Below are 26,570 nucleotides of genomic sequence, written 5' to 3'. Positions count from 1 at the left end.
GAGGGAGCTATAATTATAGCATAAAACCCTAAAAGGTTCATGATCAGCATAATTAGACCTACATATGGGTAGACGGATAGGCCTAAAAGTACGGGTAGGTCTGGATGGAACGGCCAAGTCAATCTAACCCAAGAGAGTTTGGGAGTCAACAGTCCCAAGAAGGAGCACGACATTGCATATTCTGCGATGGTGCAACGACGGCAGGTCAATAAGATTTAGCCTAGACCGGTAGGGTGGCAAGATTCTACCCGAGTCCCAGTTAAAGTTCCGAAGGGCAAAAATTAAAAATTGCTTTTGCACGGATTCAATAACAGCCTGCTGCTCTTTATACTGCCCCGGCACTATGTAAGTGTGTGTGTTTCGAGACTCTTTTAGCCATGGTTTGTCATCTTCTTGTTTGATCTTCTTTTTCGATTGGTTGTGTTCTTCATTACATTAAAATAAGGGTCACAAAATATTGTTTTACAAATAGTAAATTGGTGTTTTTTCTTCTTTTCCTTTTCCTGTTTCTTCTTCTGTATTGCGTATCTTCATATTCATATTTAATCCGTATCGTAGTCGTCAACATACGGGGTGTACTGTAATTGTAATTATTTTGAATCCTAGAACCGCCTCAAGGCCAGGGTTCGCTTCAGGTAGAGACAAATGGCCCGGTGTATCAGCTCATACTGCTCAGAGTTCTGGACCACGCCGCCGCGCTGCAAGCGTAGATTGCACACAATGCCCAGCACGTCCACAAAGATGTCTGGCATCTTGGGTAGCTTGTCGAAGGTGGGCGGCTCCTGGTGGTTAATTATCTGCCGTATATGCCGTATGGTGTTGCATGTGAAGCTGCTGTCGCTGTCGTCGTGATTCGCCTCCGAGTTGCAGTCAAAGTCTGCCACATACAGAGCTTTGGTTAGCATTCTGGTGAGAGAGTAGGCCAGCGACTGACGCACCTGCCGCACGGCATTCAATATGGCCGTGAAGCAGCCGGTCCGCCCGATGCCAGCCGAGCAGTGTATAACGGGCAAGGGCTGCACGGCATTGAAAATGTCCTGCTTATAGATGTCCAGACGCTGAGCCATCAGATGGGCATTGCGGACGCTTCGACTCTCGTCGTAGTTGTCAAACTCCGATTCGCATTTGCCCAGATTCAGGACATGCAGACAAGTGTCCAGCAACGTATTGATGTCTCGCGGCGAGTGGTGATCGGGCCAATCCGGATACCAGTAGTGATAGCAGCAGATTTTTTGCAGGTGATAGCTCGCCGTCTGCGGCACATGGATGCAGTAGAGTAGCACCAACTTTCGCACCGAGTACCCGTTTCGTCGCACAATGCCCACGTTCTTCACCAGAAAGAAGTTGCTCTGGGCTGGCAGACTCTCCAGCAGTTCGCTGTCCAGCGTCACCTTCAGCGACTCGACGCCAATGTGCTGATAGCTCAGATCCTCGAGCTCATTGATTGGCGGCGGCGGTGCCACTGCAGTGTCCGGCACAGACATGGGCCCTAGGTGCTGGTCAAAGTATTCCCGGGCAGCCGTACTCAGACAGAACACCTCGCACTTGGCGGCCACAGCGAATATCTCATTGAGCTCGATGGGAAAGTAAATGGCGCACTTCTGCCGATTCGCCTCCGTAAAGTTGGTGAGCATGACGATCTTCTGAAAGTACTGCTGCAATATCTGTGACCTTTCCATGTGCGGACTGCTGCTGCTGCCCCTGTCCACGCAGCGGCGGATGTAGCGCTGCGTGTTCTGGTAGATCATCAGCCAGAACTCGAAGATGGTGTTGGGCAGCGGACCTTGGGTGGCCACATAGCACTTGGACACGTAGTCGGGTCCCTGCAAGAACAAAATCAGAATCATTCGGATACTTATAGGAAGATGGGCCTCACCTTGATATAATTGGCATTGATGTAGGGCGCATCCTCTTTGGCGGACACATAGAGGGCTTTCTCCAGCTCTTGCTCCTGCTCCTCCAGGCTGATGAGCTCGCTGGCCTCTGGCTCGAGCAGCACACGGGAATGCTCGTTAGGCAGAATCGTCTTGTAGCGATTCTTCGTCTGGGACCCAAACACCATGGGCTTCTCCTGATGGTTGAGCGGCAGATCCCAGAACTCCTTGTGTAGATCGCAGAAGATGCGCTTCTGCTCGGCCTCCTCCAGCTGAGGCATCGACTGCACAATCCGCTGAACCACCGCCTGATAGCAGGCGATCAGCTCGCTATCCTCCGAGCTGGGCGGCAACTGATTCGTGGGTGTCTCCATCTCTGCATCGCGGCCATTCGAGCCCAAAACCGGAGGCTGTTCAATGATGTTCTTGCTGGTCTTGTAGCTGTGATCGAAAACGTGATTGAGGCGGATCAGATCGAACTGGTTCAGTGGATTGGAGGCACTCTGCAGCATCTGGATGCTGGCCAAATAGATCTTGAACTCCTCGCTGGTCGTCTGCGGCGAGAGGGGCCGTGTCATGATGTTGCGCACCGTAGCACCGGCGCAGGTGCAGGCAACGCTCTGCTCGGTACTGGCCGGACCTCCCTGTACCGGATTGGGCTGCAGGTCAGAAGCAGAGCCGAAGCACACCTGGCCAAAGAACTGATTGTTCTGTTTATTGTTGCTGTTCAGATTCTCTGTGCTGAAGAATTTCCGCTGGTGCGTGGCCTGGCTGGAGGCGGCACAGCTGCAGACTGTGACCTTGGGCTGGCCACACACATCCGGAACGGGCAGTTCGCCGCCACACCCCACCCCCAGAATGCTGCCCATATTGAGGGTGAGACTCTGATTGGATCCGCGCCGCTCCAGCAGACCGCGTTTAGGTGTCGGCACATTCGATCCCGATCCCGAGCCCGTCGAATTGGTTCGCATGCTCAATCTGTTGTACTTCTCGGCATTCAGCATCGCCTGCTGCTGTTGCTGTAGGTCTCCGCACGAGGTGGTGGTGTGTCCCTTCAGTGTGATGCTATGAGTGGATCCCCGCCTGCGGAATAAGCCCTGACGATTGCCCTGGGGTGTCTGCTGCTGACTGGTGCCTGCCAGTTGAGTGGCTCCTCTGCCTGTGCCCCCGCCAGCATCCAGGTTGCAGCTGGACTTGGAGTTGAGTATGGATCCGAGGCTGTAGTTGGACAGGCTGAGGCCGCTGTTCATCAGGTTGCCGCACGAGCTGTGCAGATTGAGAGTGAGACTGTGGTTAGATCCACGTCGCTGCAGGAGATTCATCGATGAGGTGGACACCGTCGTCTTGGCCTGAAGATTGGGCGTAGGCAGGTCCATGGACTTCTGTTTGAAGGAGGAGGAGCCGCCGTCGCCGCCAGATGAGAACTCTACCAGGGTAAGGCATTCGGGCAAGGTCTTCAGATTGGTGCTGGACGAGTGCAGCAGCTGGTTATGCTTGTGGGCACTGCGCGGCGCCAAAGTGGCGCCCAGGCCGAACTTTGAGCTGCTGTCCACGCTGCAGGCGGACTTCAGCTCGGCGGCACTGCGCTGCGGGGAGTCACTAAGGCTCATTTCCGAGTCCAGGGAGCTCTGAGCCGTGCTACTGCTGCCATGATATGGATTTTGCTTGCGGTAGTACATCAGCCAGTTGGGATTATCGATGCCGGGCGACTTTCGGCGCGCAGTGCGACGGACATTGTGACTGTCGAGACGATAGAGCGATGTCGAGTGTATGCTGGCGGAGGAGGTGGGCTGCTGCAGATGGTTGATGTGGATGCCACCGGCCAAGGGCTTGTTCTGATTGTCCATCATGTCCTCGCAGCTGCCATGAGATTCGGTTATGTTGTGCACTACAATCGACAGCTCCGTCTCGTTGGCCGCCGAGTCCAGGGAGCGGGCTTTCTCCTTGGTGCTCTTGATGGTGGGCGTCTTTGGTTTGGGCAGCGGCGATACCTGTCCACCGGAGTGTTTGATGGGCACATCTGTAATGCGAATGGTGAGATTGTTCTTGTTCTTGCGATTCTTCCGGCCCTCGGCTCTCTGCTGATCTTGCGGCTCTACACGCGCCAGCTCGGCGGCCAGTGATTCCTTGCCCCTGAAACGCAATCCTTGGGCCGCTTCCTCAATATGTACTGCATCGATGGGAGCCTCCTGGACGACATGATGATCGATCTCGGGGAAGCGAAAGAAGTTCGCGCTCTTGTAGCCAGCCGAATTGATGATGTTCAAGGGAGAGCCGTGGCCGGACAGATTCAGATTGTTAATGGACGATAGAAACTTTGGTGAATAGGTGAGACGGCTCGCCTCAAGGCCGCCGGGCGTCGAGGAGGATTCATCTCTAAATATAATTGTGGGTGAGTTGTGCTCGCTCTTGGACAGATACAGACTATTCTCCAGATCGTCGCCGGACTTTGGAATTGTGTTCTCCTTGTCGGTGGTGCCTCCTCCCCTGCTCCTCTGCTCCTCTGTGGTGCTGGCAATGTGCGGTGAGCAGGATCGTCGATCGTATAGGGAGAAACGCTTGAACTTTCGATTCAATGTCGGTGACTGCGTGACGTGGTGGGGGGGATTCGGGTGGGCGATGGTGAACTGCTTGGCCGTATAGGGGCGTGCGGAATCTTCTATATCGTGGTCGAGTGCCTCTGCGGGTAGTGTGGTGGCGGCGGCTGTGCCGACGACACCCCCTGGCGATTGCGTTGCTGTTTGGGTTGTGGGCGATGGGAACTCAAAGGAGGTTTGCAGAAATTCCATGGGTGTGTAGTACGGTGTGCTCTTGTTGCTCTCCACATCCTCGACATCAATTGTGGTCGGGTAGGGGGTCGGGGGGTACTCAATTGATGCATTTTCCTTGTTGTTGTTTTTTAACTTGTCCATTATACACACACACACACATACGCAAGTGCAAAAGCAAGGCGCACAAAGCGCGTTCGCTTCGCCCGGTAAGTGCTTCGATCCTCCTCACTCAATAAACATGTTTGCCTGCACAAATTATGCACTTTGTTCGGTTAAATCTAAATCGCCATCATATGAAAATCATTTTCCACATTTTCTCGAGAAAATTGAGATGGCCGTCCTTCGATAGAATGCGCGATAACAGTTCGCTAGTGGTGGCAGTTCCCCGAAAAGAACACATCGATGGAAAATTAAACTATCGACATGCAATTGAACTATCGATGAAGCTATCGATAAGCAATGAAATTTTAATGACATTTTAAATACGATGTCTATCGAAAATATACCGAATTAATACTAAATACAGTTTTACTCGTGGCCGTTAATTTGAAAAGTGTCATCAACTTTGAACATATTAAAAGATGTGTTTTAGTCTTCTCTGGCTTTGTTTAGCATATCACAACATCACCATTCAACCACACACGTTGCTTGGCCTTAGTCTTTTCCAAAAAGGCGGCTGCCTTTAGTTCCGGCCATTATAACTGTTTTTCGTCTAGCTGGTAATTATAGCGCTCACATTTAGATGGCTTCAGGGACCGCGGCCGTTTAATCCAGAAAGAATCCGAGCACTGAGTGGCTAAAATCTGTTGCAGCTTACGAAGTTGATATCTGAGATAACTTTCGCTATCGGAGAACTCTGGAGCATTCGTCTTTCTATTTGGAGCTGGATTTGATTCCAGTGTATCTTCAGACTCAGTACTTTCTATGGAAACGCCTAGGAATTGCAAATTCATCTCACTTAAGTTTGTTTCTGTCGACGAAGATTTAGTTCGGACATTTTGGAGCTCCTTCGGAGCGTCATTCTGTGGCTCCTGCAGCTCATTCTGAGTGGCATTGTTTGGCTCCTGGAACTCATCTTGGGGATTGAGGGGCTTCTGTGGCAATTTCTGATGTTTCTTCGAATTCTTTGGCATTTTGTGGACCTCTTCATCATTGGTTTTGTCCTTGGCATATAAAATGACAAGATGCGGCTTGGGCTCCTCTACGTCGAATATCGTGAACTTTGGATCGACCGTTGCCCTCCTATTGGCGGCCTTGTGTGGTTTTTGCTGCTTCTTGACACGTGGCGGTATGACAATATTCATATTCTGAAAATGTTTGGGCGCAATGACATTGCCGACGGCCGCATAGCTGATGGCACCGCCGCCACCCGGCATAGGACACGCACTCGCCAGACCCATGTACGCGCCCAGGGGCTTCTGACGCACGGGAAGGATCTGGCCGAGATCCTTGCTGCCGACCGAATGTCCATCAGAGCCTTCGGTGATCTTGTGGCGTATGGGCATCCCCCCGTTATGCTTGGGGACGGTCTGCGGCGGCAACGGCCACTCTGACCAACTCAATTTGGAAGCCACTGGCTTTGTCTGGCGCCCCATCGCATTGTTTCCCGCTGGCCCTGGAGCGATCTTGCCCTGTACGAAGATTTTCTGATTAAGTAATTTTTACGACAAACAAAAAAAATCAAGAAACTTACTTTTGTTTTGATATTCTGTGCACTCTTTGCTGGCATTTTAATGTTTTGTGATTTAAACTAAATTTCAGTTCCGTGTTGGCTGTTTTCAGTTGTGAATATTATAGTAATAAAAATTGAGGTGACATCTGGCATTCTCCGTCCAGTCAGTCGTAACTGTCTAAGTTTGAGCGTAGAATTTCCGACTTTTGTCTGAATCAGTTCATATATATATATTTTTCTGAACAAAACGTTTCATTTCTCGAATTCAAAATGTTTGCAGCCGGACTCCTGCAACGTAGACTGAGCCTGAGCGCGTAAGTAGAGAGACCCATGTTTTGTTCATTAGAATTACACAGTGTACGCAATGGGAAACCTGCAGACTTCGACCAATATCCCAGAAAAACTACAGTGAGACGAAGTCCCCGAATCTCTACATGTGGGGCGGGGGCCTGGGCAAGTTGCAGGGCGGCCTCAAGGAAGAGGAGTACTTCACCACGGTCAATCTGGAACTGATTGGGAAAATGCGCGGAAAGAAGGCTATCGCCGAGTTTTTGCCCAACTGGGATGAGTACCACAAGGCCATAACCAATGACGCTCTTTACAACACCGCATTGATGAACAAGCACAAGAACGTACGCGAAGAGGCATTTTTCATCTCTGAGGTGGGTCCAGTCATAGCATATACATTAATTTCGCTCTCTTAGCTTCTGCTAAACCCGCCAAAGACTGCTGATAACTTCAAAATACTGCAAGGACGTAACAAGAAAGAGGGGAAGTCCACTCTCGAGGACGATGCTGATGCTGGGCAGCAAGAGAAATTGGCCGCCGTACAGGCATCAATTGAATAGTAAACCGTTTTCGTTTATAATTTCATTGTTTGGGTAGGGTGAGCAAAGCTTTCTTTACCGTTGTTTGAAAGTTTTGTGCTCAAATAAAATTGTTAGTTCCTTATATTTAAAATTGATACTCGATAGGTGTATTTTTTGGGAAACAGGTTGGCAAGTCCGCAACGATGAATATACTTATCGATAACAGGAACATCTGTGGCGCGCGCAAGGTTCACAAATCGTCGCAATCGTTTGCATAAATCACACGTTATATATAGCTTATAACTTGTTATGATCCGCCTCTTTGCCGCCCTGGCCTATCGTTCCCAGCTAGCTCACGGCGAAGTCAGGGGTGTTTCCGACCCGATAAGCCAGGGGACGGATTGAACAAAACAAAAACAAAAAAAAAACACAAAAAAAACAAATCTAATTTATAGGACAGACTTGTCCTCGTTGGCACTTTCGTCAGCGGGGATAGTTGGTTTCGTTATCCCTAGCAGGGTCCCTCCCTTCCATGAGCGCCACCTTTTGAATTCGCTCCCTTTTCATATTCAGGGTCCCGCTCTTCTTCTCGCTCTCGTCCCACCCAACTACCGTTTTCTATTCACTCATGACTCTTTTCAAATTTTCCATTTTGTATCCATTATATTTTCTTATTTATCTTGAACATTATTAATTAATAATCTAGGTTTATATAAAAGAAACAAATACTAACACAAAAATACTAACAAACGAGGGGGAACGTTGTGAGTTGCTGCGGACACCGCAACTCTACAGTTATACCCGATACTAAGTCAGTATGGCTCTCCTCCGGCAGACGCTGCTAATATTATACGACACGACAAAGAGTGCGTACGAGAGAGACAGAAAATCAGTCTGAGCGTGACGTTGGGCGCTGCGTAGCCACTGCATATTGATTTGTTCCTTTTGACTATAAAAATTATCTGATCTGGTCCAGATTCAGCAATCTGATAGATATGGTCATTATCTATGATTCTGCGTTTTTAGTTTTCTCGAATATGCAATATTGTGGATGCAACAGATTTTCGTCCTTTGTGGGGGCGGAAGGGGGTGGCGCGAAATTCTGAGATATACGTTTTATAGTGAGATCTAACAGAAGTGCGGATACCAAATTTGGTTACTCTAGCCTTAATAGTCTCTGAGATTTGTGGATGCCCCAGATTTTCGTCCTTTGCGGGGGCGGAAGGGGGTGTGGCGAAATTTGGACACGAAACGGTCAAGGTCCGATATCACAGGAGTGTGGATACCAAATTTGGTTGCTCTGGCTCTTATAGGTTCTGAGATCCTTGAACTCATATTTTGCAATTGGCAAAACCGACCATGAAACCTGTGTGTTAGAGAGAGACAGAGCGAGAAAGAATGAAATTGTTTTCTTGATTCTGGCTATAATAATTATACGATCTGGTTGAGATCTTCTACTCTAGAACATATAGTCATCCTCTACGATTCTGCGTTTTTGGTTTTATCGTATCTTTAAAAATGTGGATGCCACAGATTTTCGTCCTTTGTGGGGGCGGAAGTGGGCGGGGCGAAGTTTTGAAATATTTTTGTAGCAGTGACATATCACAGAAGTCTGGATCCAAAACATCGTTACTCTAGCTCTTATAGTCTTTGAGCACTAGGCGCTGAAGGGGACGGACAGACGGACGGACGGACAGACGGACAGACGGACAGACAGACATGGCTCAATCGACTCGGCTATTGATGCTGATCAAGAATATATATACTTTATGGGGTCGGAAACGATTCCTTCTGGACGTTACACACATCCACTTTTACCACAAATCTAATATACCCCAATACTCATTTTGAGTATCGGGTATAAAAATTAAACCCTATTTCGGCCGAATTGGCAGAGAGATTGATAGAGATTGTTGCTTCTTGATGCTTGCTGATGTTTACGTTTAATCGTGGTGTTTTTTGTATGATCGTGATATTTTGTTTAATTGTGGGTCGGACGGGTGTAGATGTGTGAAATGTGGTGATGTTATGTGATGTGTTATGAATGAGGGTATACATGCGTGGGTTGTGTGTGGAGGTGTGTGGATGAAGGTGGGTGTGTGTGAATCGTGTGTGTGTATTTCTGCTTTGAAGTCAGGATTCTTTCCCCGGGGGGCTGGTGTGTGGGGACAGAAACGTGTCTCCAGTCGGTGCTCCGCTGACGGTTCCTTGGTGCCGGTGCTCCGCTGACGGTTCTCGCACCAGTTTTCCGGCCTGGCCAGTACCGGGCTGCTGCTGCCGATGTCCGCCGCTTCCGCTGATGTTGATGCCTGCCGCTGATGTCTTGGTGGGATCGTCGTCTCCTCGATCACCAATTTTGTTTCCTTTTTTTTCTTTCAGGTCACGTGCGGCCTCCACCATTCTCCACCGGAAACTTCTCTCTTCTTCCTCCTCGCCCCGTTTCCTTTTCTCCCACGCAACTCTGCCACTGCTTCCCAGGATCCACTATAGATGCCGCTGTCTCTTTCTTCTCCAGCCCTGATACCTATCGGCTCTCTCCAAAACCGCCCATAACACCACACTACCGTTTCCAGGATTACTCCGCCGAAACGGGAGTGCGAAGCAGGCGGGTTTTTTTTAATTAAGGGCCCCAAACGCAGGCCATCGCCCACACCCTGGATTGAGAGTCTCTGGCTCCATCGACTGAGATGCCTGGGCTACTGCTTCAGATCCTTTGCGTGAAACACCCCAATACGTGAGCCTTGCAACGTCTCCAGTTCGTACAGACTGTTGCCCATACTCCGGATCACTCGGCACTTGACGTATTTTGGGCTGAACTTCGCGTTGATGTTGTTTTTAAATTTGCTCAACACGAAATTCCGCTTATATACCTCCTGACTCGGTGAGTACCTAATTTCTCGAGCTTTTCGATTATACCTGTTCTTCGCTCTGTTGTAGGCTTCATGAGAGTTTCCTCAGACCTCATCTCGGACTATTTCCATCTTGTCACTCCTCGCCATTTGTGCATCATTTAGGGCGTCCAGTCTGCGTGCCAATTTATAATCTCGGCCGCTAGTAAACATGTGCTGCCCAAACAACACAAAGTATGGCGACGTCCTGATACCCGTGTGTATAGCGCTCCTAGCCACACACTGGATCTCCGTCAGCTTCTAGTGACCGCACTAGCGTATGTCCTTATTGCTGCCAGTACAGTCTGGTTCACTCGTTCGGCCGCGTTCGCCTGCGGTGCATAGTTCCCCGACTTCAGGTGCATTATGCTTCTCCTATCCAGGAATTGAGAAAATTCAGCTGACACAAATTGCTTTCCATTATCGGTATGCACTATTTCAGGCACGCCAAACTGCGCGAAGACCTCGGCGTGCAAGAATCGGATCACGGCCGAAGACGTCGCCTTAGGCAAAGCCTTCAACCAGACATATCTGGACATGTGATCGAGGACTATTAGTATGACCACATTGCCACTTCGAGTCCTCGGATATGGACCCAGGAAATCCAGGTACAGTTTTTGAATCGGCCTCTCGGTTCTGGTTTCGGCCCCCATGAGTGGACGGTGAACCTGTGTTGAATGTTTTGTTTCTTTGCAGGTGTTACAATCAGCCACATATGCCTTCACCTGCACGGTCATCCGGGGCCAATAATTGAACTGTCGCAGCCGTCCCAGTGTCCTCGCGATTCCTCCATGCATTGCCACATCGCTGTCGTGAGCCTGTTGGATCAGTGTGCTCGTCAAGGCTTCCGGGATCCATAGCTTCCACGAAAACTCCTCTAATTCCGGCCGGCCAAATTGTGTGCGCTTAAACAGCAGTCCTTCCTCCACCTTCAGGTCTGGGAACTCATCCTCATCGCTCTGGACCGACTCAATTTTTCTTCGGTATTCTTCATCCTCGAAGGCTGTGGTGTCGAACTCCAGGAAGTCGATAGCGTCAACGTCGATTTCGGTGCTCGATTTCGAAGTCATAAGCCTGGAGAGCCAACGACCACCTGGCTAGCATCCCATCCAGTGCTTTGAATCGCATGAGCCACTGCAAACTCGCGTGATCTGTTATCACCGTGAATGGCATCAGTTCTACGTAGGCACGGAACTTCTCTATGGCTCTTACCGCCGCCAGACACTCCTTCTCTGGCACGCTATAGTTGAGCTGTGCCCCTCTTAGCTTCGCCGAAAAGAATGCGATCGGGTGCTCTGCTCCTTCATCATCCCTCTGGAAGAGAACTGCTCCAATCCCCACGTGACTCGCATCACACTGGGTGAAGAAGTGCTTCTTAAAGTCTGGGTGATGTAGCACTGGGGCGCTGGTAAGTGCTTTTTTGAGCTTCTCGAACGATTTTCCTGCCTCCTCCGTCAGCTTAAATTTCCCTTTTCCTTTCAGACAGTCTGTCAGAGGAGCCGAGAGTGCCGAGAAATTTCGGATAAACCGCCGATACCAGCCAGCTGTCCCCAAAAATCTCCGGATTTGTCTCACGTTCCTTGGCATTGGTATTTGAGTGATCGCCTGTACTTTCTCCGGATCTGTCCTAAGTGCGCCGTCGCCTACGATGTACCCTTTAGGGTAAATATTTGTAGCCGAATTTCGATTTTTTTCTTCCAATTGTCAGGTTTGCCTCCTTGAGACACTTGGCCACTTCCTCTAACAGGTGTATATGCTCCTCAAACGTCCGGGAAATAACTAGTAGATCGTCTAAGTATACAAAGACATGGCTTCGGAGTCGTTGTGGAATTACTCGATCCATCAACCGACACAGCCGTTGGGCTGCATTGCACAACCCGAAGGGCATCGATTTAAATTGATAGAGTGGTCTGCCCGGCACCGTGAATGCTGTGTATGTCCGACTTTCAGGCTCCAGCTCTATCTGCCAAAATGCGTGCTTTAAATCGATGCACAGTATCCTCTACGCGGCTCAGAATTGACTCAATGCTCTGCAGCGGGTAAGCATCCTTCACGGTTAATTTGTTTAGTTTCCGCGCATCCAGACACAATCGGTTTTTTCCCGGCTTCCGTAGCAGCGGCACGCGGTTGCTCCACGGGCTCTCGCTGGTTTCGATGACTCCGAGACGCAACATTTCGTCCACCTCGGCAAACAACAGCTCTTGCACCGCGGGAGACACCGGGTAGAATCGCTCCTTTACGGGTACGGCTCCCTCGATTAATTGAATTTCGTGCCTTTCGAGCGTCGTTCTTCCCAAACCATGTGTGTCGAATGCCCTGAAGTTGTTTTTCACCTGGTCCAGACGTGTCTGCTGCGTGTGCGTCAACTCGTGCGGGTCCGTTGGTCTACTCCTAGTCAGCACCTCAGCATCAATTTCGGCTAATTCCTTGTGTCGTTCTAGGCCTACTATATGCGGAGCCAGACCAAACTTCCGCCAGAAATCGACCCCTAGGTACAGCGGTTGCTTCAGGCCCAGTATTTTATGAGGAGTGCCGCCCGCTGTTTGTACTGAGAATTTCTTTGTCTTGAAAGTAGTTATTATATAGGCATTTTTCTATGGGACAGTGTTAGGTACACAAAGGAGGAATATAAATTATAGAGAAAGTAGAAAGGTTCAAGGGCATCGAATCCGTTTTTCAGGAAACACTTAAAAAATACCTCTAAACTATCACATTAGATTCATTGCAAAGGGATGACCTACCTGTTTGAGGGTTGTTTGAATCGCAACACGGGACCAATCGTAAAAACAGGTTCATTGACAGTAAGAGGGAGGAGAGAGAATATAAATGAGCGAAGGATCGATTTGAGAGGATTTTACATGGTTGAGAAACAGGATTGAGATCGAAGTTAGTTCACATTATCACCGATAGGTGGCGCCACCAAAAAATACTGATGCTTTTGAATGAATTTATTGAGTCATTTTTACATCATATTATACTTAGTTGGTAAATTTATGTAAAGGTATTTATATTTAAAAACGCACAGATTATTTCATTTCTGAATATTTATTTTATATTTTTCGCTTTACTTCCATGTTATGCTTAAATAAAATATGCATATTGAAGTCAATTCTCAACCAAAACAGTTCAGTTCCTGGACATAAGTAACATCGATAAAATGATTATTTTGATTTTGAATAACTAAAGTTGTGGATTTTTAAGGTGTGTTTTTTCAGTTCATTGCGGGAACTAAAAGATGTTTTTAAATAGCACAACTCGCAATGAAATGAGGACTCATTTCGAAGTAAAAGTGAACTAACCTATCTCAGTAACTTACAGTTCTTATATAGGAAGTGATCAGAATATAAACAAAAATTCTATGCATTTTGTTCTGTTTTATAATTTTTTCATGTTGACTGTTATCTAAGAACAAAAATGTAAATATAATATTTGAACCAATATACAGCAGTGTATCCATAATTCATCCCTTATTACTCAACCACCAATCAGACTTAAGACATCTGGCCATTACAGCTTTAAAACCATTTACTTATTATCACTCAACTACCAATCTGCTCAGATCACATTTGTATAAAATTTAATTAATGAGAGTATAAAAGATCATGCAATCTTTCAAATAATTTAGTATAGAATCATTAGTAGTTTGAATAGTTTCTATTACTATAATGGTATGTAAGAATATTTAAATCTCTATATAGAAAATGATAAGCACTTAATCAAATATATACCTAGGCTTTCCTAGAATTACTTAACGAGACAAAGCCGGCGGTTGGATACACAAAGGTTGAGGACCTGTGCATTGGATTTGAGTACAAGATCAATGGATGTAAAATAAAAAAAACATCATTTGGAAATAAAGTAGTCCTTTATTTAACTGATAAAAACAACGAACCGCTTTGGATATTTTTACCTAAAAGTTATGTAACCAAATTTTCCACAAAAACGCCCTTTAAGATGTTGAAGGAGCATGGAATCTCACATCTTATATATAAAGGAAAAGAGATGAATAGATATAGCACTGCCCATTTCCAATTTATATGTAAAGAGTAAATAAAGATTTCCCATTATATATATATGTAAGAGAAGAAGAGACAACTATACATGTAAAGACAAAAATAAACAAAAAGGTTAAGAATATACATATGTAAAAAAGAGATGGCTAGATATAGTACTTATCATTTCCAATACATGGGTAAAGAAAAATATAAGGGAAACAGAGCACAGACGTGGATATTAAGAGTCCTGCTCTTTGAATCATTATCAGTAATAGAGTCAAGAAGACAGCTGCAAGATGCATGCCAAACAAATACAACTTTTTTTAGTGCAATTCGAGGAGATGATCTTCGAGGAGCACGTACAAATTCTTGAAAATTTGATGAGCATTTTGGAGGATCTGGAGGAAAAGGAGCTTCAGTACTCCAAGTTTGGCTTTCATTATAAGCTATGCCCCTGGAGTGATGACGATGCAACGGACGGACCTGACACATGCCTGTGTCATACCCTACCAAATAAGAAAGCAGAAGCTATAGACCTAATGTTAAAGTACTATAACTTAAATAAAAGATTGTATCCCAGCTCAAAAAATCAATAAACATCTTAAATGTCTCTGAAATAATATTGTGTTTTATTTTAAACGAATTTTCTTAAACATTTGTATTATTAACTTATCATTATAGTTAAAATCATTTTTCTTAAATTGTTTTAAAAAACAATTTAATGTTTTTTTGCTGCTTTTAAATATTCCATATAGGATACAGTAATGACCGCATGTATTTGAAAAATAACCTTGCAGTGGTTGTTTATTAAATGTAAACTTTGTGGAATTTTTCCTTAATATTTTTAAAAATTCTTTATTTTGGGGATATTGACCATATGAATCAAAAAATTCTGCTGAATATTTGTTTTCAAAGTAAAAAGCAACCCAATGAGTTCCTGAATGTCTTGAAGAATCTGTGTTTGCTATTATTAAAGCAGGATATTTCGAAATTACTTGAGGCAGCTGATCAGAGGGATAAACTCCTTTAAAAATTGTTTTTGTTTTTGAATGCTTGGAAAGCAACTTATCGATTTGCAATTCATTTTTACAATAGAACACGAATATTTCTATGTTTATCAATATCAATCATTGAGTCATATTCACAGTATACCAGACAAGTAACTGCTTCTGTAAGAGGCTCCGAAAATCGTCCTTCAATTCGGATGGCTCCTTGTGATATTAAATTTGAGCATACAGTTGAATTGTGATGGTCTGCAGTTAGGTCAAATGCTAATATAAAACTATTTTTATCAAACATTTCCTTTGTAATTTGTAAGCCTCGATCATAATGTTTTATTCCACTTGATCTGAATAGCATATTATATCCTCTAGAGCTTTGAGCATTTTCAGAGTTCGAGAAATCAAACTCAAGTGCCTGCGATGGTACTTGTACTCCATTAACCAATAGATTAAAGCGTTGAATTTTAAAATGATCAAAATGGAAGGGGTTTAATGCCCGATTTCCAGAATATGATTTGTTCTACACCCTGTAAAAAGCCAAAAAATTGGGAAGCTGCCCAATAACTGCATTGTCAATTGATAATGTATTATTTCCTGGATATATTGTAAATGATTTTACTTGAACTTTGCTGTATGGATAAATGGCATTTTTAGTTTGTAAAACATGATGATGAGCCAATAAAATGCTCGGATTAATAGTTATGTGGTTCATGAATAGTTGGGCCTCCAATATTTTAAGATTTGATTCAGTTTCAGATTCCATTAAATAAAATGCTGTTTTTTCAATGTTAAAAGTAATCCTTAAATCTACATTATTTATAAGCAGTTTTGGTTGATTAAATATATCTCCATGAACTTTTCCGAATAGTTCAACCTTATTACTGTTTTGAAAAATATTTTTGAGCATAATGGATCCATCGGTGTTAACGTATCTACCAGATATTAATTTACCATAATTAGGATAATAACCTTGAGTGGCTAAGTGACTTTCACTGGCATCACTACCATAGTTTAAAATCGTTTGCAAATACGATCTATAATGATAGTTATTATCACTCTGAGAAACCAAAATATTATTTAAATATACGGACGAACTTCTAAACATTGAATGCAAAATATTATTCACTACTCCAACATCGTTTCCGTCAATGTTGGTATTATCACTTTTTCTTAGTTGCACAACAAGTCTTAAGTAAACACTTGACAGGTCTCGATATGTTTCCCCATTTCCTAAGCAAACGAATTCAATTGAAGAAGCACTGTCCAACGAAGCTATGGGGTTATATGAAACTTCTTCTGTTCTCAGAATAGAGCTTTGTGTAGGATGTGGCTCAAAGAGATCCAATTCGCTTTTCATACATTCAATATGGGTGGTCATTTTGATTTAGAAAAAATGTCTCTTATAGTTAATTTCTTTGTTGATTTTTTTTTTTGTGTCTCGACTGCGTATGTTTGCTTCCTTCTTTAGATGATAAATGAGATAGTTTTTTCCTAGACCTTCTCTTTTTAGTCTTTTTACCTGCCCCATTCTAGAATCGGGTGAAACATAAAGACTTCCTATATGATTCAACCCTCCTCCACACTGATTTAAATAATATTGATGATAAGATTTCGTCATGGTGGTTATTTCTACTCTGAATAAATTTCCATCTTTACAGTATTATTTATAGCATTTCTTTTCGTTTTTTAAAGTGAAGGGTAACAAAAATTGGAATTGCTGAAGATTCAAATGGTACTTTATACCCTTTGGAATCGGTAATTAAGATCGAAATTTCTTTTGGAGACCATATTTCAATGGGATAATATTCAATATTGTTGTATTGTATAAGTTGCTCTTTTCCATTATAATGTAATACTCGAAGACATCGAGGTCTTTTATTTCCAACACATCTTGGTTTGATAATGTCAGTGTAAACAAAAATCAACCCATTTTGAAACTGTTCAGACTCTATTGACTCATTTTCATATCGAAATGTTTCTCCATTTACTAAGCTAATAACGAATTCTGTTGTTTCTTCAGATGCGATTGAGGTATTCTCAGGCCTGCTTTTTATACATTTATTTAGATATAAGTCTGTAATTCCTAATTCCCAGTCATCGTTCATGTTTTCAGGAATATTTACAATGTTTGTAAATGCACACTTAACGTTATCATGATATACATTTAACGAATCATTACTAAGTACTGTCACGAAAAACTCTGTTACATTTACCATTTTTAGTTCTACGTTCTTTGCAGTTTATTAATTATAGGAAAACCAATTAATTTTGTTTTTTCCAATTTGCACGGCCTTACTGTTTCTAACAGCCCTCATCAACTTTTCTCGTCCACTTACGTATTTCAAGTCTTAAAATGGATTAGGTTCACTTTTATACCTCTTAAGTTTTACTCTTAGCTTTCGCTGTTTATCAGTAAGCTTCACTTTAGTCAATGCTGATTTTTTTGATGCTTGAGTGTCTAAAAATGAAGTATCCTCAACTTTACGCTTATTAGGTTTTGAGTTGAAAGATTTTTCGGTCAGAAAATCTTCATCATCGATGTCGTTAGGTAAATCAGAGAACTCATTTGTGATAGAGAGTTCCTTTTTTGAGGACTCATTATTTGTATTGTTAAGAATGGAAGTGTTAGGTTTTACATCTAACCAAACTGACTCGTCTTGTGTTTGTATTCCAATGCTTTGAGGAGGTGAAAGTCGTTTGTTCTGCGTAGTTCGTATATCCATTGTCTTATTTCTTTTTTTATTTTGATAGTAACACAATTCTTGACGTATTTTAATCCATTTATTAAAGTCACTAGTTTTTTTATCATTTAAAATAGGCAAAAACGTTATATTTATTAAATCGTTTTTCTGGGCATTATTTACCAATTTTTGATATGCATTCGGATGAATTAAAATAACTTTGGTTAATTGATGCTTATTTTTAAGCATTGTTCAATATTTTTCCAAAAATCCCCGAAAGCAATGAACTTATAAAAACAGGTAAAAATCCTCCTTTTTGGATGAGAACTTTTCTCTTAGAATTTATTGACCGTTTTGGACATGAAATAAGACGTAATGCATTTTTATACTTTTTTAGAGCATATAGTTGCTTTTTTGATATCTTATGATTTCCTCGTAGAGTATTCAACACTATCTCCACTAATGCTTTTACTAACTCAATGTCACAATTACTTATAATTGCATTTCGAAGTTTATTATTTGCCCTTTTGAGCACATACAATAAATGTTTGTTCGCTTTCAGTCGATTTAGATTCTTTTTGTAAACCATTTTCATCTGAAAAGCAAACCGTATACTCAGAATTAAAAATATGTGTACGAAATCTAAGGATATCATTTATTCCCTGAGTAAGATCAATAAGTAAATAACCATGTGGTTCATCTGTCACCTCCTTATATATTCTGAAGAGCTCCTGAGAATTTTCAGGATAAATTTGTCTTGCTAAGCATTGAAATTGTAGCTTATCTCTAGGATTTTTGAACGCAACGATGTATTTTGTGTTTAGTGAAATATCTCGAGTATGTGATGATTTATGAAATATATTTTGTGTAACCACTATTACGGATAAATTCCTGTGGTGTGATCCTTTTGTAAATAGCTCACAGACATTTTTATTAAATGCACCCATCATTAAGTCATCTAGTATTAAAAGAATAGGCTCATGATTTTCATTTTCAATTGTTTCGGGAACTCCTTTATAGTATTCGATGGTATTAAAATTTGGCTTAGCATGCTCCTCTCCATAACACCAAATTATTCGATTAATTGAAATGCTCAGCAAATCATTCCTTTTGTTTATTAAATTTTCTAAAAACGTTGTCTTACCAGATCCTGAAGGTCCGCAAATAAGCATTGTAAAAGGATGTATAAATTGCTTAAACATTTTTGGGTTATGTTTTATTTATTAATATTTTATAAATGTTTTCTAACATCTAAGATATTCTAATTACGCGTCTCCTGATCGCGCTTTTGTGGATTCTACAGTTTGTAAAAAAATTTGGATAAAATGTGAGACTTTTTCCTATATCGATATCAATAATATTATTTGTTAAATACTTAGATAAAAACTTTTTTTTAATTTCACCACGTACAATAACGGTGCTAAATCTATTTAGTGGTGAAAGTATTTCACCTAAACTTAAATATGATATTTCACCATCTGACCATTCCAATCCATTTATGGTTTGACGATTAATATTTTGTTGTTTAATCATTTCATTATCCAATTCATTCAGATGATATGGTGGTTTGAAATGAAAGAAGTTTGGTGTTACTGTTCCGGTTTGCATAAACGCCAATTCCTTAATAAAAAGTTGTTTATTATTTCCAAAGAGATATTGAAAATCAAATATAACGCTTGAATTCCTGTCGATTGTGTTCATGTTGGGTTGAGATTTTGTAATAAACTGAATGAGTCGTTGATTCCTATCTCCTTTATATACAGCCCAATTCAGTAAGAGTTCTTAGTTTAACAAAAGCATTCAACCCAAATGGACACGCTTCAATCAAAAAGAATTAGGTCCACTAGAAAGAAGCAGGATCACGAAGTCATTTTCGGTCTCGAATATTATGTAGTACATAATTTAAAACTTAAATGCGGTTTTTCAACTACAAGAACATTCACTCCAATGATATGGATGCAGCAAAGCAAAAACAATTTCGTCGGCTTATATAAAGATGAATGAATGCAATTGGTTACATACAAGGAGTATATCCAATTGAAACTTGACCAGTATGATTTTTTGATGCCTGATACAATTATAGACCATCCATTATTGCCCACAATTAAGTTTAATTTTAGATTTCGAAAATCAGATAAGCAGTATGTGTTTATAATAAATCAGTTTGGAAATAAAATTGAATTTGATAGTGAGTCCTGGAGATCGTTTTTAAGATTAGGCATTTTTTTTTACCACATTTTTATGTTGGAATACGATACTTAAGCAACAAATTATATACCTCTACTATAATAATATTATTCCTAAGTGTGCAGCCTTACAAAAATTTGATGTTCAACTAGCTGATTTAGACGGTATTTATGATAGAAATGTGCAAATAGATTTAACCCGTTTATGCTTTGAAATTTCCAAAAAATGTGTAATCAAATAAAACGCGATGTTCTTGAGTATAAGCAAACACTTTTAAATAAGCAATCATCCCAACATAACAATAGAAAATAAAAATTATATTAAAAATGAGTAAGCAACAAGTTGTTAATGAAATACATAAGCCTGCTAGAAGAAATTTCATTCGTCGTAAATTCGTACAAAAGGGAATTAATGTCACGTGGCAAATCGATTTAGTTGAAATGATACCCTTTTATAAGGAAAACAAAGGATATAGGTACTTGCTGACAGTAATTGACACGTTCTCGAAGTATGCATATGCAGTTCCCGTTAAGTCTAAAACAGCTTTAGATGTTTTATCAGCATTGAAGAAAATATTAAAAATATCTAAACATAAACCTAAAAATATTCAGTCTGATCAAGGAAAGGAGTTTTTTAATGTAGCCTTCGGAGAGTTAATGAAAAAGAATAACATTAACCATTACCATACATATACACACCTTAAGGCATCTATTTGTGAACGTTTTAATAGAACATTAAAAAATCGTATGTGGAAAATCTTTAGTATGCAGGGTAATCATACGTGGATTTATACCTTGCATGACTTACTAAAAGATTATAATAATTCATATCACCGTACTATAAAAATGAGGCCTATAGATGTAAACAAACAAAATGAAGAGTTTATTTTGAAAACAGCTTATAATATTTGTAAGGTATTTCCTAAACACAAGTTTTCAATTGGTGATCCTGTTAGAATAAGTAAATATAAAGGTATTTTTACAAAGGGCTATGATCCAAACTGGACAACCGAAGTTTTTAAAATTTTAAAAGTAAAGTCTACTAATCCTGTAACATATGAACTGGAGGACTATAAGGGGGAAATGAGCAAAGGCTCGTTTTATGATCAAGAACTCCAAAAAGTTAAAGATGAAAATGCTTTCTTAGTGGAAAAAATACTCAGAAGGAAAAAAGAACAAGTTTTTGTTAAATGGTTAGGTTTCGATGAAACACAAAATTCATGGATAGATAAAAAGAGTATATTAAAATAATTAAGCACGCAAAATATTTATCAGATTTAATTTATTTTTGTGTATTTTTTACATTGAAATATAGTTTTAATTATACACAAATTAAAAAATAATAATAATATAATGTTAAATTTACTTATACCATATTTTGTGTATTATTACTAGCACCTAAAATATTCTTAATTTCATAGTGATTATGAGCTAATGTTGAAATATTATCAGGTAATATAAATCTTTTGTCATCCTTATAATTTAGACTTATCTTATTTACAATTTCAGTATAAATTTTATGACCTCTACTTCTAATAACTCTCTGTTGTCCATAATAAGTTTTTTTATGTTTAATGCATTCAATATACGCCTTTTTTACGCCTTTAACCTTTTTTACGTTATAGTCAGTGCTATCATCTTTAGCAATTAAATATGAGTATGCTTTCGCTTTTAATCCTGCAAACGACGTCATTATTTTTCCTGCATTTTCGTCTTTCATTAATCCAAGCTCTTTGTTATTAGCGAGATTGATACCGAATCTGTTTGAGGCTAGGTAATTGGTTGTATCAAAGCGATTAGGATTGAATTTAATTAAATCATAAAAATCTTCTTCTGATGATATAATAAATGAATCTGTATCCATATAGAGTATTTTTGATGATGGACATTTTACAGAATGAAAATTATAGAAATAGTCATACATTAACCATTTTGAAAGTTCTAGTACACTAACTCCAATGTATATGGGCTTATCATAAAAAATTCGGGACTTAGTTGATTCAATGGCAGCCAAATTATCTCCAAAGATTTCAACACTGTGGAAATTATGTCTTGCTATGCGTTGTCTAAACCCTGCTGAGTTTTGTCTTGAATCATAATGCTTAACTAATGCAACTTCACGACGTTTTTCTACATTCTCCATTGTTTTACCGTAAACGGCATTAACCATTAATTTGTAAAAGTTTATCTCAAAGTCATTGCTAGCTAATTTTCTAAGAGATGTATTGAGGTCAATATAAGGTTTCAGCCAACAGGACTGATTAAATGATAAAACTCTAGATATTTTTTCTAAAATCATACCTTGCTCTATACATAACTGTAGCTGCTTCAAATGGATTATATAGTTCTTTTTATCACTTAAGTCAGCTATTAGTTTTGTCTGCTTTCCTCCTGGTGGAATCTTATTTTCGGGGCAAAAAGGTAAACTATTATGCTTATTATGAATATCATCAGGATATCGCATATCTACTTCTAAAATATATCCAACATCACTAGATGCCGATATGCTAAGAACGTTGAAAGATGTAATTTCATCGTTACTTAGAAATTTAAAATTAGAAAATGGAAGGGGTTGACTCATAGCCCATCCATATAAGTTGTTGGCGTCAATATATGAAAGGAAGTTTATGGGTTCGGTAGGCTTAAATTTATTATTTAAATATTTGTTATTTGCTGTTGCAATCCGTTGAGTACATTGGGTCAACCCTCCACGAACAGCAGTTTTAAAAAAATTATAAATGTCAGGATCACTAACAAGTTCTAATTCTACCCTTGTGTATTTTAACATTGCATCCCATGAAACTGTAGGAGCAGTAACATAATTAATGGGGTCTAACCTGTACACTCGGGAACAAAGACTCCTAAAATTCTCAAATACATCAGCAAGAATTAAAACATCGCTTTCCAAATATAATTTTAAATAATCTCTAATAGATTTGCAATTAAATGCGCTCCAAACCTTCTGAGCAAAGTTGTAGTCTTCAACACTACATTCCTCATCATTCAGTGAATTATAAAAATTATCTCGCGAAGGAAGCAGGGATTCATCAAATTTTTCAAAACTATCCAAATAATCATAGGGAAATACTCCCTTTCGTCGTAGCATATCAAATTTTTCACCTTGATATTTAGTTTTCAAAATTTTAAAATTCGCTATGTTCATATAACTAGCGAGTTTTTCTAAGCTTGAATTTAAAAATCTATTTGAATCTATATTTCTAATTTTATATTGATGAAGATAAGATTCATCGATTCATCATATTATAACGCAATATATAACTCTTTATTGCAAGGAATGGGTCTTAGTTCATCTTTTATTGACGTAACAAATAAATGTATATCATAACGAGACAAGTTATGAAAAACTACCGGGAAAAAGGGATCGCTTAATCTAAATGTCTGTTTACACAGCTTATGAATAGGACCTACATATTGTCCTGTAAACTGATCAAAGAATTTTTCTCGATCATCATCAGAAATTTGTTTCTCGCAGGCATAGCAATCACCGTGTTCCTGATAATCCTCATCCCAAATGTTAAACTGATAGATTGGTTTTTTATAGGACTTCCAGTACTTCTCATAAAGTCCATCGGTTTTCATCCTAAGTGCTTGACAAAATTTTTGGATACAATCCGGTCCTGAAATAACGAAATCATAATGTTTATGAGTTTATTGCCTTTGCTGGAATGTTAAAATATTTACCTTCGTATGTCCACATCTCATTTAGATGTTCATTGTATTTATGAACAATATAAAATGATGCTGCACATGCTGTATGCCTCTGTGCCATAGTAGTTGATGATTTATTAAGATTTATATGGTAATTTTCCAAAACTGCTTCGATGTCAGCATAAATTACTACTGGTGGAGATAGTTTTTTAGAAAAACTTTTGAATACAGTTTTGGTATTAGGTTCAGGATACAAAGCAGCAACTTTTCCACACTCTTTAGTGTCATGTATAGTATTTGTTGTACTTTAAAATTGCAAGCAGTTCTCGCAAAAATATGCAGTATTATGGGATTTACTATGTAGTGAATAACATAATTTTCTCATGCACGTTATATATGCATAATGCATCATTTGCATATTATCACTATTAATTCCAAGCAAGTTTATGTGGTGAGTCCGAATTTTCTTAGTCCTCACTGTGGGTCCCACAACGTTTTTTCCATTCTCATCGACTTCATAAACATTGATGCTAAAATCCTCATTTGCTGATTCGAATCGCTTGATTCCTTTGCTTGTTATTGGAAACTCAATTCCGGAAAAATTTAATCTTACTCCTTCATAATAAATGATGTCTTGCCGTATGTTTCCGCATCGATAGGATGATGGTATTGTTAACTTATCTCGGGAAATTTTTTTTAATGCTGCTGTTTGATATATAGTTTTAAGGTGTTTTTCATAGGCCAATGATGCTAAAACACACCACTTGAAACAAAAATCATCGTCATTTTTAACATTTATGAGTGCATTTCGTGACTTAATTTTTTTGGGAGCTTGGATAAACCTGTTTGCAGCGATATGCTCTAGTTTTATCATGGTAAGTTCAAAATATTTAAAACACTTTATTGCCCAACCTGAATCCTTCACTGGAATTCACTGCTGAGAGTTATCAAATTTTCTATGGTATCATTTAGATGATCATCAATCAGCTCGTTTTCATATATTGCTTTGTATGGAGTAATGAAATGCTTCATTGTTTCTGTTAAGCTTTCATCATCAGTGTTTTTAACGTATAATCCATATACTTTTAAATTGTATTTTATGGATCTGTACTCACTCAAGCAGTGACGCAATAAATTGATAATATCATTTATGCAATCATGAAAAAACTCTTTTAAATCAATCTGTTCACTTTTATTTGAGTGAACACGATATGATTTTAAAGGAAATCGCGACTCCGTTGAAATTAAAATAACGTTTTCATTTTCCTCTAGTTGAGCTGCTCTTGCATTCTTATGTTTGTCCGACATCATATGGCGTCTTTCCCTAGACGAAGGATAACTTTCACCGCAAATTGAACAGTCAATAATCCTTAGTTCCATCGGAGTATCCAATCGAGGCCGTTTTGAAGCTCCTGACGTTGAAGGACCTTGAAGATCACTTGAATTAGATCCTTTGCTCATAAGATTCTCAACAGCATTCCTAGGTCCCAAGCATGCTTCATAATGACTATCAAACTCTATTAAGTCTGGACTTAGAGCAAAGATCACACACCACATTATTACGATAATCAGAGCATCTCTCATAATGAGATTGAAACTCTGAAAAGTCAACGGACTTATCACACATGTTGCACTTAACTTTTGATGCCATTTTAAGTTTTTTTTTTTTTTTTTTTTTTTTTTTTTGTATCGAACTAACCACTTTCACTATTGAATTAGGACTAAGGGGTTCCTTTTTAAATGGTATCTTTTTAGGCCCCCAAACACCTTCTTAATCTTTTATATCCAAAACAAACAGTACCTGCTCACAAACCTGTTTCAAACGATTCCTACTGGATCAATCTAATAATATAAGGGAAAGGTTACAACCTCTATTCTACCTGAAATCCACTTATTCTTTTTATGTAATCCTCACTTGGAAGAAACCTGTTTCAAACGAATCCTATGATTCTCTTGTAATAAGAGGAAGTGAAATTCAACCAATCAAAAGTAAAACAGCAAACATTTAAAATAAATAGTGGTTAAATGTGATATATTTATTATATACATATGTTTATATTATTTTTAGAAAAATACATAAAATATTCTTATTATATAAATATGTATTCGTATTATTAAAATTTCGCCTCAGCTAATTTTACCGCAGCAATTAAGTCATCATCATCTTCATCCCGAAGTAGTTCCTGGAGTTGAGATCTTTTATCATTGTTCGGAGCAGAACCCAGCCGATTAGCTGCTTGCCAAATAGCACCTAATTCTTGGCCCTCAGCCGCTTATTTTGTTTGTTACTTATGTCTATGTCACTCATTTGTTTGTTAAAGCTTTGCGCTTGCTTGCCCTGCTAAACGCTCTCTGCCAGCTCGCTCTTCGCTATCTCCGCTTTGCGTCTGCCTACCGACGTCGGCCGAGCGAAGCTGCGCTTAGCGATCGGAGCGGCAATGTAAAGGGCAGGCAAGCCACACTTGCAATTTGGATGTCACGCATTAAAGAACATATCGTAATTTTATTTCTGCGCCGAGTTTTATTTAATTCGAAATAATTAGTCGGCCGATTGGGGATAAAAAACATTATCTCCACATAAAATTTGGTGACCCCGACGTGATCGAAGAGTTGCAGTGTCAATTAATAATCATTCGCGATCGACATTCGTTAGCCCTAGCAAATTTTCGGCGGTTAAGCACAATTCGGTGCTAAAACACACTTACATACTCCTACATACACGCATTGCTGGCTATTAATTTCTCTGTCGCGACAATTCGGTCAGTGCAGTGCGGTAGGCAGTGCAGCGAACTCACTAATACACACAAGCGGAGTACAAAGCGGAATCGGACAGCTCGCATTAGGCATTAGCTGTAATCCCTTTGCTTTCGGTTCCCACGTTTATACGTATACAGGCTGTCTTTTTCGGTCGTGCTGAGTGACTCTTTTAAAACCTCAACATGGCAGCACCTGAGCCTACCAATGTCGCGAACGCAGCAATGCCGAGTGATGTAGATTTCTACAAGCACAAGGCCGAGTCCATCG

General features: G+C 40.4%; 3 protein-coding genes across 4 annotated transcripts; 1 reads left to right on the top strand and 2 right to left on the bottom strand.

Annotated features, from left to right (window-relative positions):
* Window positions 1–299: 299 nt before the first annotated feature.
* On the bottom strand, window positions 300–4,997 carry LOC108159131. The gene is made up of 2 exons (XM_017292125.2): window positions 1,877–4,997; window positions 300–1,823 (listed from the first exon to the last, which is right to left on the bottom strand). Exons 1-2 carry the CDS (start codon window positions 4,784–4,786, stop codon window positions 603–605), a joined length of 4,131 nt encoding a protein of 1,376 aa, XP_017147614.2. The 5' UTR covers window positions 4,787–4,997; the 3' UTR covers window positions 300–602.
* Window positions 4,998–5,074: 77 nt separating this feature from the next.
* LOC108159132 lies at window positions 5,075–6,478 on the bottom strand. Its single transcript, XM_017292126.2, has 2 exons — window positions 6,339–6,478; window positions 5,075–6,276 (listed from the first exon to the last, which is right to left on the bottom strand). Exons 1-2 carry the CDS (start codon window positions 6,372–6,374, stop codon window positions 5,341–5,343), a joined length of 972 nt encoding a protein of 323 aa, XP_017147615.2. The 5' UTR covers window positions 6,375–6,478; the 3' UTR covers window positions 5,075–5,340.
* A 5-nt stretch (window positions 6,479–6,483) lies between these two features.
* Window positions 6,484–7,283, top strand: LOC117190535. 2 transcript variants are annotated; one of them, XM_033395588.1, is made up of 3 exons: window positions 6,484–6,631; window positions 6,697–6,949; window positions 7,022–7,283. In XM_033395588.1, exons 1-3 carry the CDS (start codon window positions 6,588–6,590, stop codon window positions 7,163–7,165), a joined length of 441 nt encoding a protein of 146 aa, XP_033251479.1. In that variant the 5' UTR covers window positions 6,484–6,587; the 3' UTR covers window positions 7,166–7,283. The 2 variants fall into 2 exon arrangements, with proteins under 2 accessions (XP_033251479.1, XP_033251478.1); XM_033395587.1 differs by having other exon boundaries at window positions 6,697–6,979; window positions 7,043–7,283.
* The last annotated feature ends 19,287 nt before the right edge of the window (window positions 7,284–26,570 follow it).

Source organism: Drosophila miranda, assembly GCF_003369915.1.
Source record: "Drosophila miranda strain MSH22 chromosome Y unlocalized genomic scaffold, D.miranda_PacBio2.1 Contig_Y1_pilon, whole genome shotgun sequence".
Taxonomy (NCBI): domain Eukaryota; kingdom Metazoa; phylum Arthropoda; class Insecta; order Diptera; family Drosophilidae; genus Drosophila; species Drosophila miranda.
This window is presented reverse-complemented; position numbering and strand designations above follow the sequence as displayed.

Excerpts from the sequence above, each read along its gene's own strand:
- LOC108159131 (XM_017292125.2), bottom strand. The coding sequence starts at position 4,786 with ATGGACAAGTTAAAAAACAACAACAAGGAAAATGCATCAATTGAGTAC. Across the intron at positions 1,824-1,876 it reads TCAATGCCAATTATATCAAG|GGACCCGACTACGTGTCCAA; the intron begins GTGAGGCCCATC and ends TTGTTCTTGCAG.
- LOC108159132 (XM_017292126.2), bottom strand. The coding sequence starts at position 6,374 with ATGCCAGCAAAGAGTGCACAGAATATCAAAACAAAA. Across the intron at positions 6,277-6,338 it reads CACAGAATATCAAAACAAAA|GGCAAGATCGCTCCAGGGCC; the intron begins GTAAGTTTCTTG and ends ATCTTCGTACAG.
- LOC117190535 (XM_033395587.1), top strand. The coding sequence starts at position 6,588 with ATGTTTGCAGCCGGACTCCTGCAACGTAGACTGAGCCTGAGCGC. Across the intron at positions 6,632-6,696 it reads CGTAGACTGAGCCTGAGCGC|ACTTCGACCAATATCCCAGA; the intron begins GTAAGTAGAGAG and ends GGAAACCTGCAG. Across the intron at positions 6,980-7,042 it reads AGGCATTTTTCATCTCTGAG|ACTGCTGATAACTTCAAAAT; the intron begins GTGGGTCCAGTC and ends AACCCGCCAAAG.